Source organism: Rhinopithecus roxellana, chromosome 21 (assembly GCF_007565055.1).
Source record: "Rhinopithecus roxellana isolate Shanxi Qingling chromosome 21, ASM756505v1, whole genome shotgun sequence".
In the NCBI taxonomy this organism is placed as follows: domain Eukaryota; kingdom Metazoa; phylum Chordata; class Mammalia; order Primates; family Cercopithecidae; genus Rhinopithecus; species Rhinopithecus roxellana.
The window spans coordinates 446584-462591 of NC_044569.1; the positions used below are offsets into that span (position 1 = coordinate 446584).

The following is a 16008-nucleotide window of genomic DNA, read 5'->3' on the forward strand; positions in this document are numbered from 1 at the left end:
GTCAGACTATAAAGATGAGAAAATTGTGTGAGAAGGACATGGGGGAAAGGTAGGTCCCGGAAATATGACAGCAAAAGTAGGAAAGAGCAGGTGAGACACTACAGAAAGCAAGAAAATCCAGTGGAGCACAGTCTATTTTGGGAAATGCTGGGAATAAAGACTAAGTAAACAGGTACACTGAGACCACATGACAAAAAGCACTAAAGTTAAGAAAAAGATGTAGTATAGATTATATTGGGAAGCTGCTAGGCTGTCCCACAAATCCAAGAATGTTGGGTTGAAAAATTTGGATTTGGGTTAGCGCAGCAGTAACAAAAAGTAAAGATCAGATTCAGGGAACATTTCAAATAAAGTATCCCACTCTACTTTACCCCCAAGTAGTACTTTTGCCTATAGTGGAACCTTCATCAAGCCTATACTATAAAAGTAAACCAAGGAAAAGAATTAACTACTAATACTTGTATGTAACTATGGCACCACCTATCAATTATTTCATTTAATCCTCCTAATTAAAACCTATGATGTATTATCATGATTCTCATTTTGCAGATTAAAATATATTCAGACTCAAAAAAGTTAGGTAACTTGTCCAAGATTACACAACTACATAAAAACCTGGCCTGCAGAGCTGTGAGGTAGATTATAATCCACTTAGATCAAAAGTAGTTTCTCCCAAGGACAAATCATAAGGATATATAATGACAATGATGATTAAAAACAGTTAACATCTACTAAATGTTGGGAACTCTGCAAAGCATTACATGCATTATCACGTTTAATATTCTTAAGAGTTCTAGGAGGGTCTATGATATGAAGGTGATGTGTTTGAGTTCCTCTTAAGAACTTTACCCAGAGTCACAGGGCTAACAAGTGGCTGACCTGGGTGGGAGTCAAAAATCCCAGTCTGACTCCAGAATTCACGCTCTTAACTACTATGTCACGCTGCCTCCCTAACTAAGAGCCTATCAGAAATGATCAGAAGAAATAGAATCAGGATGAGATGAGGAAATACTTTTAGGGTAGATGACAAAAATCAGAGGAACATTTTATTTTTCTTTCTGTTACAGAAAATACAATTCAAGCAATCATTTAAAGAACAAATAGAAGGGCCAAGTACGGTAGTTCACTCCTGTTATCCCAGCACTTTGGGAGGCCGAGGCGAGAGGATCACTGAGGTCAGGAGTTCGATACCAGCCTGGCCAACACAGTGAAACCCTGTCTCTACTAAAAATACAAAAATTAGCCAGGCGTGGTGGCACACACCTGTAATCCCAGCTACTCGGGATGCTGAGACAGGAGAATCACTTGAACCTAGGAGGCGGTGTTTGCAGTGAGCCGAGAATAGGCCACACTGCACTCCAGTCTGGGCGACAGAGCAAGACTCTGTTTCAAAAAAAAAAAAAAAAAAAAAGGAAGAACAAATAGAAGCATATATCTATAACTTCTTGAAGAGGTTGAGAATTTAAATAGACTCTTACTTAAAGACAAATTAACTTGGAGATGGTTTTGATGAGTGAATTTTGCATTATACTCCTAAATAAAACCAAGGTTCAGAAAGAGATATTATCCATCTAAGGCAATACAATTTTTCAGTTTACAGAATCAAGAGTAGAATTCAGGGCTGTAGATTCCTAGTTCAGTTTTTCTTTCACTATATATAGTGAATGATATATATATACCAGGCCTATATTCTTAGAAATTGGTGTATATATTAACTATCTACGAGGTTGACAGATACCTGACAAGGCAGTTCTGCTGGTGTCATGTAATCCTTACAACAGTATAAGGTAGGCATCATAATCCCATTTCAGCGATGGGATAAATGGTATCCCAGTGCTTTAGTAAACTGTCCAAGGACCAAGGGCTAGTAAACAACAAAGCCAGGGTTGGAAGCTAGTTATCCCTAAAAAAAAAACACCCATGGGCTTCTATATGATGGTGTATGTGCATGGGAGGGCAGGGGTGGAGATGGCCCTACTAGACATTTTAAAAGCTGGAGAGATATTAGAAAGCCTTTATTATTGACACAGTGTGATACTAGCACATGAAAAAGCAACAGAGACCAACGGAATAGAAGGTTTAGAAATAATCCCAAGTACACATGGAAATTTAATATATGAAGAAAGTGGCATTGCCAACCAATAAACACACGCATTTTAAAACAAATGCTGTGGAGATAACCAGATAGCCATTTATTGAATAATGATAAAATTGGATGTATCTCAAAATTTACCATACGTGATAAATTCCAAATAGATGTCAAAGTAAAAACGGAAAAAAACGTTAAGTATCAGAGAAAATATGGATGAATTCCTTTATAATCTGGACATAGGGGGAATCTTTCTAACTATGATTCAAAATTTTGAAGCAAAAAAAGATTGATAATTTGGAGACATTTAAAAATTGTGCGGCAAAGTAACAAAATGCAGAAGCAAAGTCTAAAACATGAAAAATTGCAAAAATAAAAAATCTGCATTTTACCACAGAAAAAGGGCTAAGTTCCCTAACATGTAAAGAGCTTCTAAAAACTGAGAAGAAATTTAAAATGAACGAAAAATATGTACGGGCAGATCACAGAAGGAATTCAAATGGCCCTTAAAACATGAAAAGAGGTCGGGCGCGGAGGCTCAAGCCTGTAATCCCAGCACTTTGGGAGGCCGAGACGGGCGGATCACGAGGTCAGGAGTTCGAGACCATCCTGGCTAACACGGTGAAACCCCGTCTCTACTAAAAAATACAAAACACTAGCCAGGCGAGGTGGCGGGCACCTGTAGTCCCAGCTACTCGGGAGGCTGAGGCAGGAGAATGGTGTGAACCCGGGAGGCGGAGCTTGCAGTGAGCCGAGATCGCACCACTGTACTCCAAGCCTGGGCGACAGAGTGAGACTCCGTCTCAAAAAAAAAAAAAAAAAAAAAAAAGCATGAAAAGATGTTCAACCTTACTCATGAGAAGAACAGAAATTAAAATTAACATCAGAATAGAAAAAATAGAAAATAAAATTAAAATTATACTGAGATACCACTTTGTCACCTATTAAACGGACAAAAATTCAAAAGTCTTACAACATATTGTTGGTGAAGACAACAGACAATCCCATATATTACTAGTGGAAATGTAAAATAGCACAACTCTTAGGAGAGGGAGACTATTTTAACAGTGAGCAAAATTATATATGCACGTGTCTTCGACCCAGCAATCTCACTTCTAGGAATCTACTCCAAAGACACACTGCTAAAAATATAAAATGACTTATGAGCAAAGTTACTAATAGCATGAACAACTCAGATGTCCATCCATGAGAGACTGAATAAACAATGCTAACACTCACGAAATGGAACAGGATGCAGCTATAAAAAGGAATGAGGAAAATCATACCCCAATATGTAGCATGCTACTTTTTGTGTAAACAAATGATAAAAAAAGAATATAAACATATCTATGTATATATCTATGTATATCTGTATATGGATATATATTTGCTTATATTTATAAGAATAAACACTGAAATGTCAAATCAAAAGAAAGAGTAAAGGGAAAAGAACAGAGTAGAGAGACGTGGATCAAAGTAAGAATATTCTGAATATATCCTGTATAGTTTTAACTTTCAAACCGCGTAAATGGGCCTGGCACAGTAGCTCACACCTTTAATCCCAACACTTTGGGAGGCTAAGAGTTTGATCTTGGCCTAGGCAACACCACAAGATCCCATCTCTACAAAACATTTTTAAAATTAGCCAGGCGTGGTAGCACGTGCCTATAGTCCCAGCTGCTCAGGAGACTGAAGTGAGAGAATCGCTTGAGCCCAGGAGGAAGAGACTGCAGTGAACTGTGATCATGCCACTGCACTCCAGCCTGGGTGACAGAGCAAGACCCTGTCTCAAAACACAAGCCAGGCCTGTTTTCGTGGTGGCTCATGCCTGTAATCCCAACACTTTGGGAGGCTGAGGCAGGCAGATCACTTGAGCTCAGGAGTTCAAGACCAGCCTGGCCAACATGGCAAAACCCTGCCTCTACTAAAAATACAAAAATTGGCCGGGCGCGGTGGCTCAAGCCTGTAATCCCAGCACTTTGGGAGGCCAAGATGGGCGGATCACGAGGTCAGGAGATCGAGACCATCCTGGCTAACACGGTGAAACCCCGTCTCTACTAAAAAAAAAAAAAAAAAATACAAAAAAACTAGCCGGGCAAGGTGGCGGGCACCTGTAGTCCCAGCTACTCCGGAGGCTGAGGCAGGAGAATAGCGTGAACCCGGGAGGCGGAGCTTGCAGTGAGCTGAGATCCGGCCACTGCACTCCAGCCTGGGCGACAGAGCAAGACTCCATCTCAAAAAAAAAAAAAAATTAGCCGGGCATGGTGGCACATGCCTGTAGTCCCAGCTACTTGGGAGAGACTGAGTCAGAAGAATTGCTGGAAACTGCACGGGTGGAGGTTGCAGCGAGCCGAGATAGTGCCACTGCACTCCAGTCTGGGCGACAGAGCAAGACTGTCTCAAAACAAAAACAAAAACAAAAAAACCCAAACCAACCAAAAAGCATGTAAATGTTTCACATACACACACAAAAAAATTAAATCAAAAAGGAAAGAAAGCACTTTTTAAGTACGGAGGGGGGCAAAAACCTAAAATGAAAGAGTCTAACTGACATGAAGTTGGTGAAATAATCAGCATAAAGCACTTTTTCTTCTTTTCAAAAATAAAACATCATAGCTCTATTCACTGAACAAGGACAAGAAACAATTTCAACCAGTAGTAAAGAGTAGCATTCCCCACCAAAAGGAAAGAGTTTCCTGGAGGAATGGCTGATTTCCAGGTCTGAGGCAAGAAATGTACAAGATGAGCCTGAGTACCTTATTGCAGAAAAAAAAAAAAAAAAACAAGGATGCTCTATCAAAGATAATTAGGGTCATATACAAATAACACGAGAATCAACCTGAAGAAGCCCCCATTAGCCAAAGACAGAACAAGCTGAGTATCAGCAAGGATGACATAAATTGACTGAAACACACCAAAAGTATTTTTAAATGTGTTTATAATGATGCCAAAAATAAAAAACAAAACAAAAAAGACAGCGAAATAAATAAATGTTGGTTGTGTCTTGTTTGTGACTCACGTGGATCATATCAACAGGCTCTTATGCATATTAGCTTTTCAGGTAATGGGAGACCTCAGAAGGAGACTGTATGTAGGGAGAGAGGAGAATAAGGGTAGGGGATATATTCCTCTGCCTCCCTTAATATCTGATCAACAAGCTCCTCTTTACTTGAAACCACACTGCCTGTCAGACAGCCCTCTTCCATAGAGCTGCCCTCCTCAGCTGTTCTCCTCTTCCCTTGTTCCTGCTGGCCTAGAGGCGATCGCAACTCTCCTCCTCACTGTGGCCAGTCACAGAGTACTGCACTATCCCTACCCGCTTGGCTTCCTTAAATACTATCTACACCTTTGTAAACAGTCCTTTACTTAAACTTCCCTCAAATTACCCAGTTCGTGGCATATCTACCATAATAAGTCTCCAAAGTACCTTGCTATAAAAAGTGGCAATTAAGGAAAAGATTGAAGCATTCATCCTGTATTTCATGAATTGTATTTCATGGTAAACATATAGCCCTAGTTGATATTAATATGTAAAAGTTCTACTTTTAACAGAAGAATTATAGTTAATAAATGTGAAAGGAATAACAGAATTAGAAAATCATTATTTTGCTATTCCCTAATGAAATAACAGGGATTCGGCTAAAGATCATGAATGAATGGAACCATTAGATGAGAGGTTAATGAAGGATTCTTACGGGAAGTTACCACAGACTGATGCCACCTGAACAGAATGATCAACCTTAGCATCACTACAGGCTAGCCGGACATTATGCACCCCCATGTGAGGCAAAAGAAAATACAATCTATTAAGTACCGCTGACTAGAAATCTGAAATAAGTAAATCAAGTTTTTAGATCTACCTACTATAGGAAATATGGAAAATACAGGAAGAAGTTAAATTATATCATCAGGAAAGTAAAAAGAAAAATTCAGAATGTAAAACAAGGTCCTGTATAATACCCCTGACCTAGTTCCTTCAACATGCAGGGGGAGGGGAGTTGGAGAAGTTGGGGGAATGAGATTTCTCTATATTAAGAAGAGACTTAAAAGACTCTTAAAGGACCTAACCAAAGAAAAGCAACATTTGGACTTTGGATCCCGATTCTAATAAAGCAACTGTAAAATAGACACTGTTTCAGACAATCAGAGAAATCTGAATATAAACTGGGAATTAATGATACCAAAGCACTTTCAATTTTGCTAGGCATGATAATGGCCATTATGATTATGTAAGAAAATGTCTTTTTTTTTTTTTCAAAGATGCTTATTGAAGTATGTAAGGATGAAATGACAATATATGGAATTTACTTTAAAATATTTTGGTAAGAAAAAGGGTGATTAATGAAATCAAATGTGATGACATTTTGAAAACTGCAAAATCTGAGTAACAGTTCACCATCCTATTTTCCCTACTTCTGTGTAAGTTTGAAATTTTTCATTATAAAATTACCAAACAGAATGAAAATTCACACTTTCCACTGTAACTACAGTTTTCAAACTTGCGTGTGTCTAAGAAGCCACATCTCATGCAAATCCTAAGAATCATCCCAAAAAATTGTGATTTTATTTGTCTAGGCAAGATGCCAGGTTCCATTTTTAACAAGTGCCTCAAGTGAATCTGATACAGACAATCTACAGCCTCATATCTGAAAACTATACACTTAATGGCTTTACTACAAGTAAACTAAACCTTAAAGGAAAGTCATGATCACATCTCTTACCTGCCCTTCACCTTATCCCACACCTATCTTAGTGTGATAGACATTTAATTAATCCTTTTCCTGACACTATAAATTCCATGAAAGCGGGGCATGTTTGTTTTTATTCACCATGGTGTTCCATTGCATAGCAGAATTCCTAGCACACAGAATACACCAAATAAACATTTGTCAAATGAATGAATGAATGAATAACAGAAAAGAGAAAAGGGAAAGTTAATTGCAGTGCACTGTTTCAAAATTAGTTTGAGGGATGGGTGCTGTGGCTCACGCCTGTAATCCTAGCACTTTGGGAGGCTGAGGCCAATGGCTCGCTTGAGACCAGCCTGGGCAACATGGCAAAACCCCATCTCGACCAAAAAAAATACAAAAATTAGCCAGGCAAGGTGACACATGCCTGTAGTCCCAGTTACTCAAGAGGCTGCGGCAGAAGGATGGCTTGAGCTCAGGAGGTGGAGGTTGCAGTGAGCTGAGATCGTGCCAACACACTTCAGCCTGGGTGACAGGGCCAGACCCTGTCTCAAAAAAAAAAAAAGTAGTTCAAGACAACAATCTGAGAAAATTTTCAATTTCTGGCCAAAAATCTGGTATCAGAAGTAAGAATCAATTAAGAGGGGCACAGGTTGGCTTACCCTTAAAAATACAACACAAGTGTAAGATAACCTCTCGCCTCCCTGACATATCAGACTTTGGACGTTAATTTGAACATCTACCTTCCTATTGTTTAGGAACTGTAATAAAAATATACTCTAGGCCGGGCGCGGTGGCTCAAGCCTGTAATCCCAGCACTTTGGGAGGCCGAGACGGGCGGATCACGAGGTCAGGAGATCGAGACCATCCTGGCTAACACGGTGAAACCCCATCTCTACTAAAAATACAAAAAACTGGCCGGGCGAAGTGGCGGGCGCCTGTAGTCCCAGCTACTCGGGAGGCTGAGGCAGGAGAATGGCGTAAACCCGGGAGGCGGAGCTTGCAGTGAGCTGAGATCCGGCCACTGCACTCCAGTCCGGGCGACAGAGCGAGACTCCGCTTCAAAAAAAAAAAAAATATACTCTATATTTCATAATCCCAAACAGAGAGGGCAAGTATACTAGAGAAGAAAACTATATCTTTACATCTTAATAGATAAACAAATGAAAAATTATACTTCCTCTGTTCAAACCTCTACAGTTATGAACATAAGTTACAAATTCAAAAACTAATGCCAAATATAACTATTGAAATTAATGTAGGAACTAGTTCCAAAAACAGCACTTACTAAAGATGGCTGACAATCTTACATTTCTACCCCAACATCATTTAACTGTTTAAGTTTTATTTCTTAAATAATAAATCAATGACAATTTTTTTTGAAGTTTTAATTGAAGTGTAATAAACAAAGTCTCATAGAATTTTTATTTTATTTATTTATTTATGTATTTATTTATTTGAGACAGAGTCTCACTTTGACAACCAGACTAGAGTGCAGTGGCACCAACATGGCTCATTGCAGCCTCAACCCCCTGAGCTCAAGCAATCTTGCTACCTCAATCTCCCAAGTAGCTGAGACTACAGGTGGAAGCCACAACACCCAGGTAACATTTTTATTTTTTTTGTAGAGCCGAGGTCTCTCTCTGTTGTCCAGGCCGGTCTCAAACTCCTGGGCTCAAGGGATACATGCACCTTGGCCTCCAAAAGTGCTAGGATTACAGGTGTGAGCCACCATGCCAGGCCTATAATAGAATTTTCAGAGATACAAGGGACATCAGCAACTATCTGGTCCAACCTTTGTTCTACAAATAGGGAAACTGAAGGTTAGATAAGAAAAATTATGTACTTCATCACACAGAGTTAACAGTAAAACAAGACTATGCTCTGAATTTCAGTCCTGTGTTATTTTCACAACACCACACCAATGGCATATTTTTAAGAATAAATACTTTCCATTGTGAATTGCGGTACTATCTGTTCATCTTCTTGAACACATGTGTGTTGTATCCAACAGCTATACTGTGGACTTAAACTAAATGGATATGCCCCCTTTTTAGTGGGGATGAGAATGGAGAAGTAGAGCTATTGGATTATCTTCAGCAATAGAACTCTGTATGTAGTATTTCCTGGTAAGCGGGTTTTTCTATCAATTATCATAATAGAATCTGCAGTTTTCACCATATATCCATAACACCAAAACTTACAATCATGAAGTAAAACTAGTGTAAAATTATGCAAAATCTAATCTAAAACTGAGAATTTACTCTTTGTTCAATATAAAATTTTACATGTAGTTCCTTCTTCTGGATTAAAAACATTTCTGACTCAAAAGATTAATGAATTAACTAATTCATATCTCAGCTGTTACTCTGAGCCACCTCTCTACACATCCACAGGGTGGCTGTAGTGCAAGAGGGCCTATTTACAGAACACATACTGAAAGTATAAAAGATACATACAGAAAGAGAACAAGATAACAACTCAATCTCCATAAATTAGTTCCCAATTGCCTTTTATATCCAACTAAAACCTTGGCACAAAGTAGATACCATGTTATAAATCATGACTAAACAAATAAACAGTCTGTAAAAGATCCTCCTCATTTATTCAATCTATTAATAAATGTCTCAATTTTCAGTTACAATTGGCTTAGATGTCAATAATGCACAGCTAGATTATGAATTTATGAGCAGTTTGAGGTGCTAGATAAATTACTCTGCACTTAGAGAAGACAATAAACATCAACTTCTAGACTGAGCACACTGACTAGTATCTAACAGAAATATTATAAATATGACATATTACAATTGCTTACTAAATACCAAATGCTGTGATAGTTGTTTTGACTGTATTATTCAATTCTTACAACAATCTAGTACTTTTATCCCCTCTTATTTTTCTGAAGATGAAATAGCATTGACAGGTTAAAATAACCCCCTAAAATATTTCAGCAAATACATGGCAGAGCCTAGATTTCAATCCAAGTTTAGGCCCTATACAAAGATTTGCTGAATGAATAAAAATGAATTAGGAGAGTAACTTGTTTTTTTTTTTTTTTTTTTGAGACGGAGTCTCGCTCTGTCGCCGGGGCTGGAGTGCAGTGGCCGGATCTCAGCTCACTGCAAGCTCCGCCTCCCGGGTTCACGCCATTCTCCTGCCTCAGCCTCCCGAGCAGCTGGGACCACAGGCGCCCGCCACCTCGCCCGGCTAGTTTTTTGTATTTTTTAGTAGAGACGGGGTTTCACCGTGTTAGCCAGGATGGCCTCGATCTCGTGACTTCGTGATCCACCCGTCTCGGCCTCCCAAAGTGCTGGGATTACAGGCTTGAGCCACCGCGCCCGGCCCGTAACTTGTTTTTTTTTTAAAGAAGTTCCTTCAACATACTAACATCCAAAAAAGTCTGGTCCAAACTAACCAGATATGCAATTGATACTAATAACACCTATTAACACACAAATTAGGAACACTGGCAGAGATACAACTTTGAGGCTCAAAGATTTAATGACCTCAGGTCTTTTCATTCCAAGAGTAATATATCCCCAAAACTGATCAGTTCAACTGGCAAGGCGTCCCGGGAATTAGACAGCAATAATCTAGATTCTAAAATGCTACCCAAAATCTGCTGTAATAACCCAATGAGTGGACTAACACTGTCAAAAAAGTTCACAACAAAAATTCCAGTTTAGTGACAGGGACAATAGTGGAATTAATGACAAAACAGGTAAGTTTATGGGAGGAAGCCTGTTTTGGAATATGAGGGATTTGAGACTAACATGACATCCAAGTAGAGATGCTTACAAGGCAGTCAGATATTTACGGTTTGAAACAAAAGACTAAAAATAAAGATTTGGGTATCATGTGCATAGAGATAACAGTAATTGAAGCTGTAAGAATGGATCAATTCTCCAAGAGAGTGAAGACAAAGGTAAGCATTATAGGCCAAAGATTGAGGCAAAGAAAAAAAGAATGAAAAGATGGGAAAGCACTAGGTCAAGAGAGCCCAGGAAGATAATTTAAAGGAAGAAAAACTCAAATACTAACACCAGAAATTTCATTTACGTTTATCTTCCACATTCTGAACAACTCCCTAATGAGAAATAGTAGTGACAAACATGTACAAAAGGAACGGCACAGTATTAGAACTCAACATGCACTGTTCGACTAACATTGGTTCCCTTCCATCTCCTCCACTCACCCATTGCTACACCTTCACCAGCCAGAAGAAAAGTGGAAAGGTCATATTCTTAACTGGCATCGTGAAGCAGTGTGCTAATAAATATGCTACAAGCAGGATAGCTGTATTTTCAGGAAAAGTATGTCAAACTTCAAAACAAATATATCCATAACCCTCCCAACCACTTTTGTTTTTCCTTTTAAGACAGGTTCTCACTGTGTGGCCCAGGCTGGAATGCAGTGGCACAATCTCGGCTCATTGCAACCTCCCCATCCTGGGCTCAAGCAGTTCTCTGGCCTCAGCCTTCCAGAAGCTGGGACCAGAGGCGCATGCCATTATGCCTGGCTAATTTTTTGCATTTTTGGTAGAAACGGGGTTTCATCATGTTGCTCAAGCTGCTCTCAAAAACTCCTGGGCTCAAGCTATTCACCTGCCTTGGCCTCCCGAAGTGCTGGGATTACAGGCATGAGCCACTGTACCTGGCCTTGTTTTTCCTTTTTAATTTACAAATCATAAGCATCTTTTCCTCTGCAAAGATTAAACAGACTTAACTAAACTCTATCCCTTACTCTGTTTTCAAGGGTACTTAAAATCACTGAGAAATGATTACAGGCCCTAAACAAAATAATGAGAAGATAAGGAAGTCAGAAAAAGGGAAATAGCTCCCGATAATCCTTATAAACTGTAACATGGACAGTAAGAAGGACAACTATTAGGACACTGGAAAGAATATGACTTACAGAAAAGCAAAGCTGACTAATTTGAATGCTCTAGGAAACAAGCGAATGGTTATCATAATATAGCTTAATATCTGCAGACTATTTTAGCTTTTATACATAATATGAAGGACTGAACTTACTTAGTTCTTGAAAAAAATTATAGGTGTTCCAGAAAAGGTTGGATACCCACTTACCAGAGTTCTTCCAGCTACATTACTCCACACTACTGCAGGTTGAGTATCCCTTGTTAAAATGCTTGGGACTAGAAGTGTTTCAGACTGCAGACTTTTTCAGATTTTAAAATATTTGCATATACTAAGATACCATGGGGATGGGGACAAGTCTAAATAAGAAATTCATTTACGTTTCATACATACCTTACACAAACAACCTGAAGGTCATTTTATGCAATATTTTAATAATTTTGTGCATGAAACAAAGTTTTGACTGCAACTCACTGCACAAGGTCAGGTGTGGAATTTTCCACTTGCGGCATCATGTCAGTACTCAAAAAGTTTCAGATTTTGAGCCCTTCGAATTTCAAATTTCAGATTACAGATGCTATTCATCATTAGTGTCTCAACAAAAAAGCTGTTTAGTGGGTAAGGTAGTTAAAAGGACATACATCAGCAAACTTCTGAAACCAAAAGATTTGGAAGTTTCCTTTTCTAAGCATGAATCTAGTAAAGGAGGTAGAGAAGAAATAATTTGAAAACCTTATTTTTGGGATTACAAAAAAAAACCCTAGAACTAAATTGCCTGTGGCACATAATACACACTAATAAGTAAGTATCAGTTAAACAAATCAGCAAAAGTCAAAATAATAGAGAAAGGCAACCAATGTAAAAGGAGTTTTGCTCCTATAATATATGAGAAGTCCAAAGTCCAGAGAGGGGAGAACAAGAACAAACTCACTGAAAAAGTTGAAGTCACCTGATAGGTCACACTGAATGACAGAATGAATGAATGAATGCTCAATGTTAAACATAAGACATCATGCAAAGAAAATTCATGCTAGATACTACAAAACCGGAAAAAAAGGACTTTTTGTCTCCAAAGGAAATTCAGTCTTGGGCCAGGCACGGTGGCTCACACCTGTAATCCCAGCACTCTGGGAGGCCGAGGCGGGCAGTTTACTTGCGGTCAGGAGTACAAGACCAGCCTGGCCAACATGAAACCCCATCTCTACTAAAAATACGGAAATTAGCCGGGTGTGGTAGTGCACGCCTGTAATCCCAACTACTCACGGGGGCTGAGGCAGGAGAATCACTTGAACCAGGGAGGCGGAGGTTGCAGTGAGCCAAGATCGCACCACTGCACTCCAGCCTGGGCAACAGAGTGAGATTCCATCTCAGAAAAAAAAAGGAAAATTCAGTCTTTACCAAGTTCAGATTGATAGGCTAATAATATTTCAGTAACAGCTATCAATAAACGCTGTGGAACTAAACATTAAAAGGGGACAAGATTATAAGATTTCAAGGGGAAAAAAACAACCAAATCTGTCTGTTGACTACTCTCTTTTTCAAAATGTTGTTTTAGAAGTGTCGGCCTCCATGATACCTGGCTGTCCTAACTCCAGAGGCCTTGATTGCTTACTTCCTCCACTCTTCCTCCTTGTTCAACCTTCATCTTTCACCGTTTTCCCTCCACTGTTTCTCCCTTTATCATCGTATCAACTTGCACCTTTGTGCAAATGACTTCCAAATCATTATCTGTAACTATGAGCTCAGTTCTGTATCTCTAACAGTCTACAGGTCATTTCCTCATGATTGTTCCACTATCCCCTCAAACACAACAAATCTAAAATTGAATTTATCTGTAGGCCTATTCTTCAAAGCCAAGCAATTTCCAAACCTGACTTTGCTATTTTTACCATTCTCCCCATAATCCAGGCTCAACTTTTTTAGGGTCATCTGACTACTGCCTCTCTCTTTGGTTCCCCTTCTTTTCCCCAAGCCTGCCAATAAAGTTCCATTAATTCTTCTTTTCTCATTCTCATGCCCCAATTTTGGGCTTCAATCATTTCTGGACTATTACAATAATAATTTTTTAAAACCATCCAATCTCACCACCTCTCCAATCTTTTCCCACGCTAACCCATCTTCCACACAACAGATTCATCTTCTTCATTCATCCTAGCACGGTCTTATTTATAAATATTTAACAGCCACAACATTGTAAAGGCAGTCCAAAATCCTCGGCCTACCAATCAAATCCTCCACAATCTAACCCTAATCTTTCCTTCCAACCTTATCTTCCTTGTTTCCCCAGACCTGTCATAGCCACTCATGCCTCCATCCTCTATTCACGTTATCTTCCACTCCTCCTGAGTACCCTCTATCTAAATCCTACCCATCCATCATAAAACATACTTTGGCTCTCTCAATTCACAGTGACTTCTTCCTCTCAATTTCCAAGAGCATACATTATCTAAACAATCATCTGGAATTTATCACGTTTCTCAATCTGTGAACTGTTTGGCTTTGTTTCTGTGTATATATGTGAGATAAGGTTTTGTCTTCCATTAAATAGATTGGACTCTCAGGGAAAGAGTCCATGACTTATATTTCCTTGTATCCTCCACATCTAAATAAAGGTCCCCACCAAATGAAGCTATAGTAAGAGGCTAGAAGATGATTAAAATAAAAAAAAGAAAGCTACAAAACCCTCCTTATAACACCATCTCATGTAATAAGGAGATCGAAAAGCAAAATAAACTCAAAAATACATGAAAACTGGATAAATATTAAAAGATAAATCAGACTTCTTAGAAGTTATAGAAATCCTTACTAGAAAGATATATTCTAATTCCTTCCACTTATCTCGTTTAATAAAATGTTTTAAAATCCATTGTGCATCAACCTTCTTTACTATTTCTCAATATGAAGAGCATCCATAATGTGGTAAGACATTTCTAACAACCCACAATACTCTTATTTCCTGGTCAGGGATGCTTAAAACAATTCTGAAAGTTTTGAGAAGCTTCTTGTAAAGCCCATACACGTGGAAAAATATGCACGTTAATTTTAAACAATCTACATTAATTTTCCTTTGATTCAAGATGGGATTTTTGAATTGTATTATTTCTTTGAATGGTATTATTTTGTTTCCTTAATCTTAATTCCCAAAATTGAGCATATCTAACATTATTTCACTGAAGACTTTGTGAAATCCTGTCCATATACATACTCCCTGAAACCTTATTTTTAGAGATTGTGTGGTTTTGTTTGGACTAAAAGAGAAATATTATATAACCCTTAGTTGTTCAGAAACTCGTTTACAGAGGAAATGTATCAAACCTAAGAATTCCAATTATTTACAGATAACTGTAGGTTATCAACCACTTAACTATTTTTAAAATGGGATTTTGGTTTTTCATGTCATAAAACCCTCTTTAGAATGTTTTAAAAGTGACAATGTTAAGTGCCACACCACCAAAAAGTTACAATAACTGTATGGTCGGTACTTTTGTAACCAATAATATAATAAGTTAACATTGTAATGACATATGACCAATTATCTTGGGTTTTTACAATAGTTCAGCCAAAAGTTCCTTCAAACTCAAATCACCTATGAAATTTTGGCTCAAAAATCACTTGCTCAATATCAATTATCCGTTGTCACTTTCAAGGCTAAAAACTAAACCCCTAGGAGCTAAATCGCAAAAAAAAAAAAAAAAAAAAAAAAAGCAAAGTTGTCTTTTCAATTTAACTGTCAAACTGATCAAAAAGATTAATATTACTACGATTGCCATTCAACAAACTACATACGTTGCAGTAACTCTGACGTAATAACTTTTTATAGGATGCCTGCAATAGCAGTTTGTAAGCATCTTTCGGGTACTCATGAACTGAGTCAGAATTAAAAGTTCAGAGAGTAGTACAGAGCCAGTCAAATGGCAAATAGGACCACGCCATGAGATTTTAATGGTACTCCAAGATTCTTCAGGAAACAGAAATCTAGCGTTTTCCAAGACGATTATGCACACCTGAGACTTTCTTTTGCAGCGAACCAGAGTAATGCAAGAGGAAGGAAAGACATGCAAAACCCCAGACAAGCAAAAGAGAACAGCGCTACTCACCAGCAAACAATCCGAATTCACTTCCGATTTGGGATCCCGCAGCAGGTTGTCGATTTTTTCAAATCGAGTCTCAAAACTGTCCCCAGTCGACATGTTGCTGCTGCTGTGACAATGCCCTCGTACCAGCACCAGCAGCGGAAAGCAATTTCAACCAACTTCCTCCGCGGTGGGTTCGCAGCCGCGGGGCGGAGGAGCCGGAACCTCAGGGTCACCAGGTGCGCCCGGTTCCCCCTTCTTCCCCTCACTGAGGGGACCTC

The 16008-nt window shown here is 38.7% G+C and overlaps 1 protein-coding gene across 1 annotated transcript in view; it reads right to left on the reverse strand.

Annotated features, from left to right (window-relative positions):
• ROCK1 (Rho associated coiled-coil containing protein kinase 1) overlaps positions 1-15910 on the reverse strand; it is a 154288-nt gene extending 138378 nt beyond the window's left edge. Inside the window, 1 exon segment of the mRNA XM_010354888.2 lies at positions 15752-15910. Within this exon segment, the coding sequence (XP_010353190.2) occupies positions 15752-15844 (93 nt within the window). The 5' untranslated portion in view covers positions 15845-15910.
• Between the last annotated feature and the right edge of the window lie 98 nt (positions 15911-16008).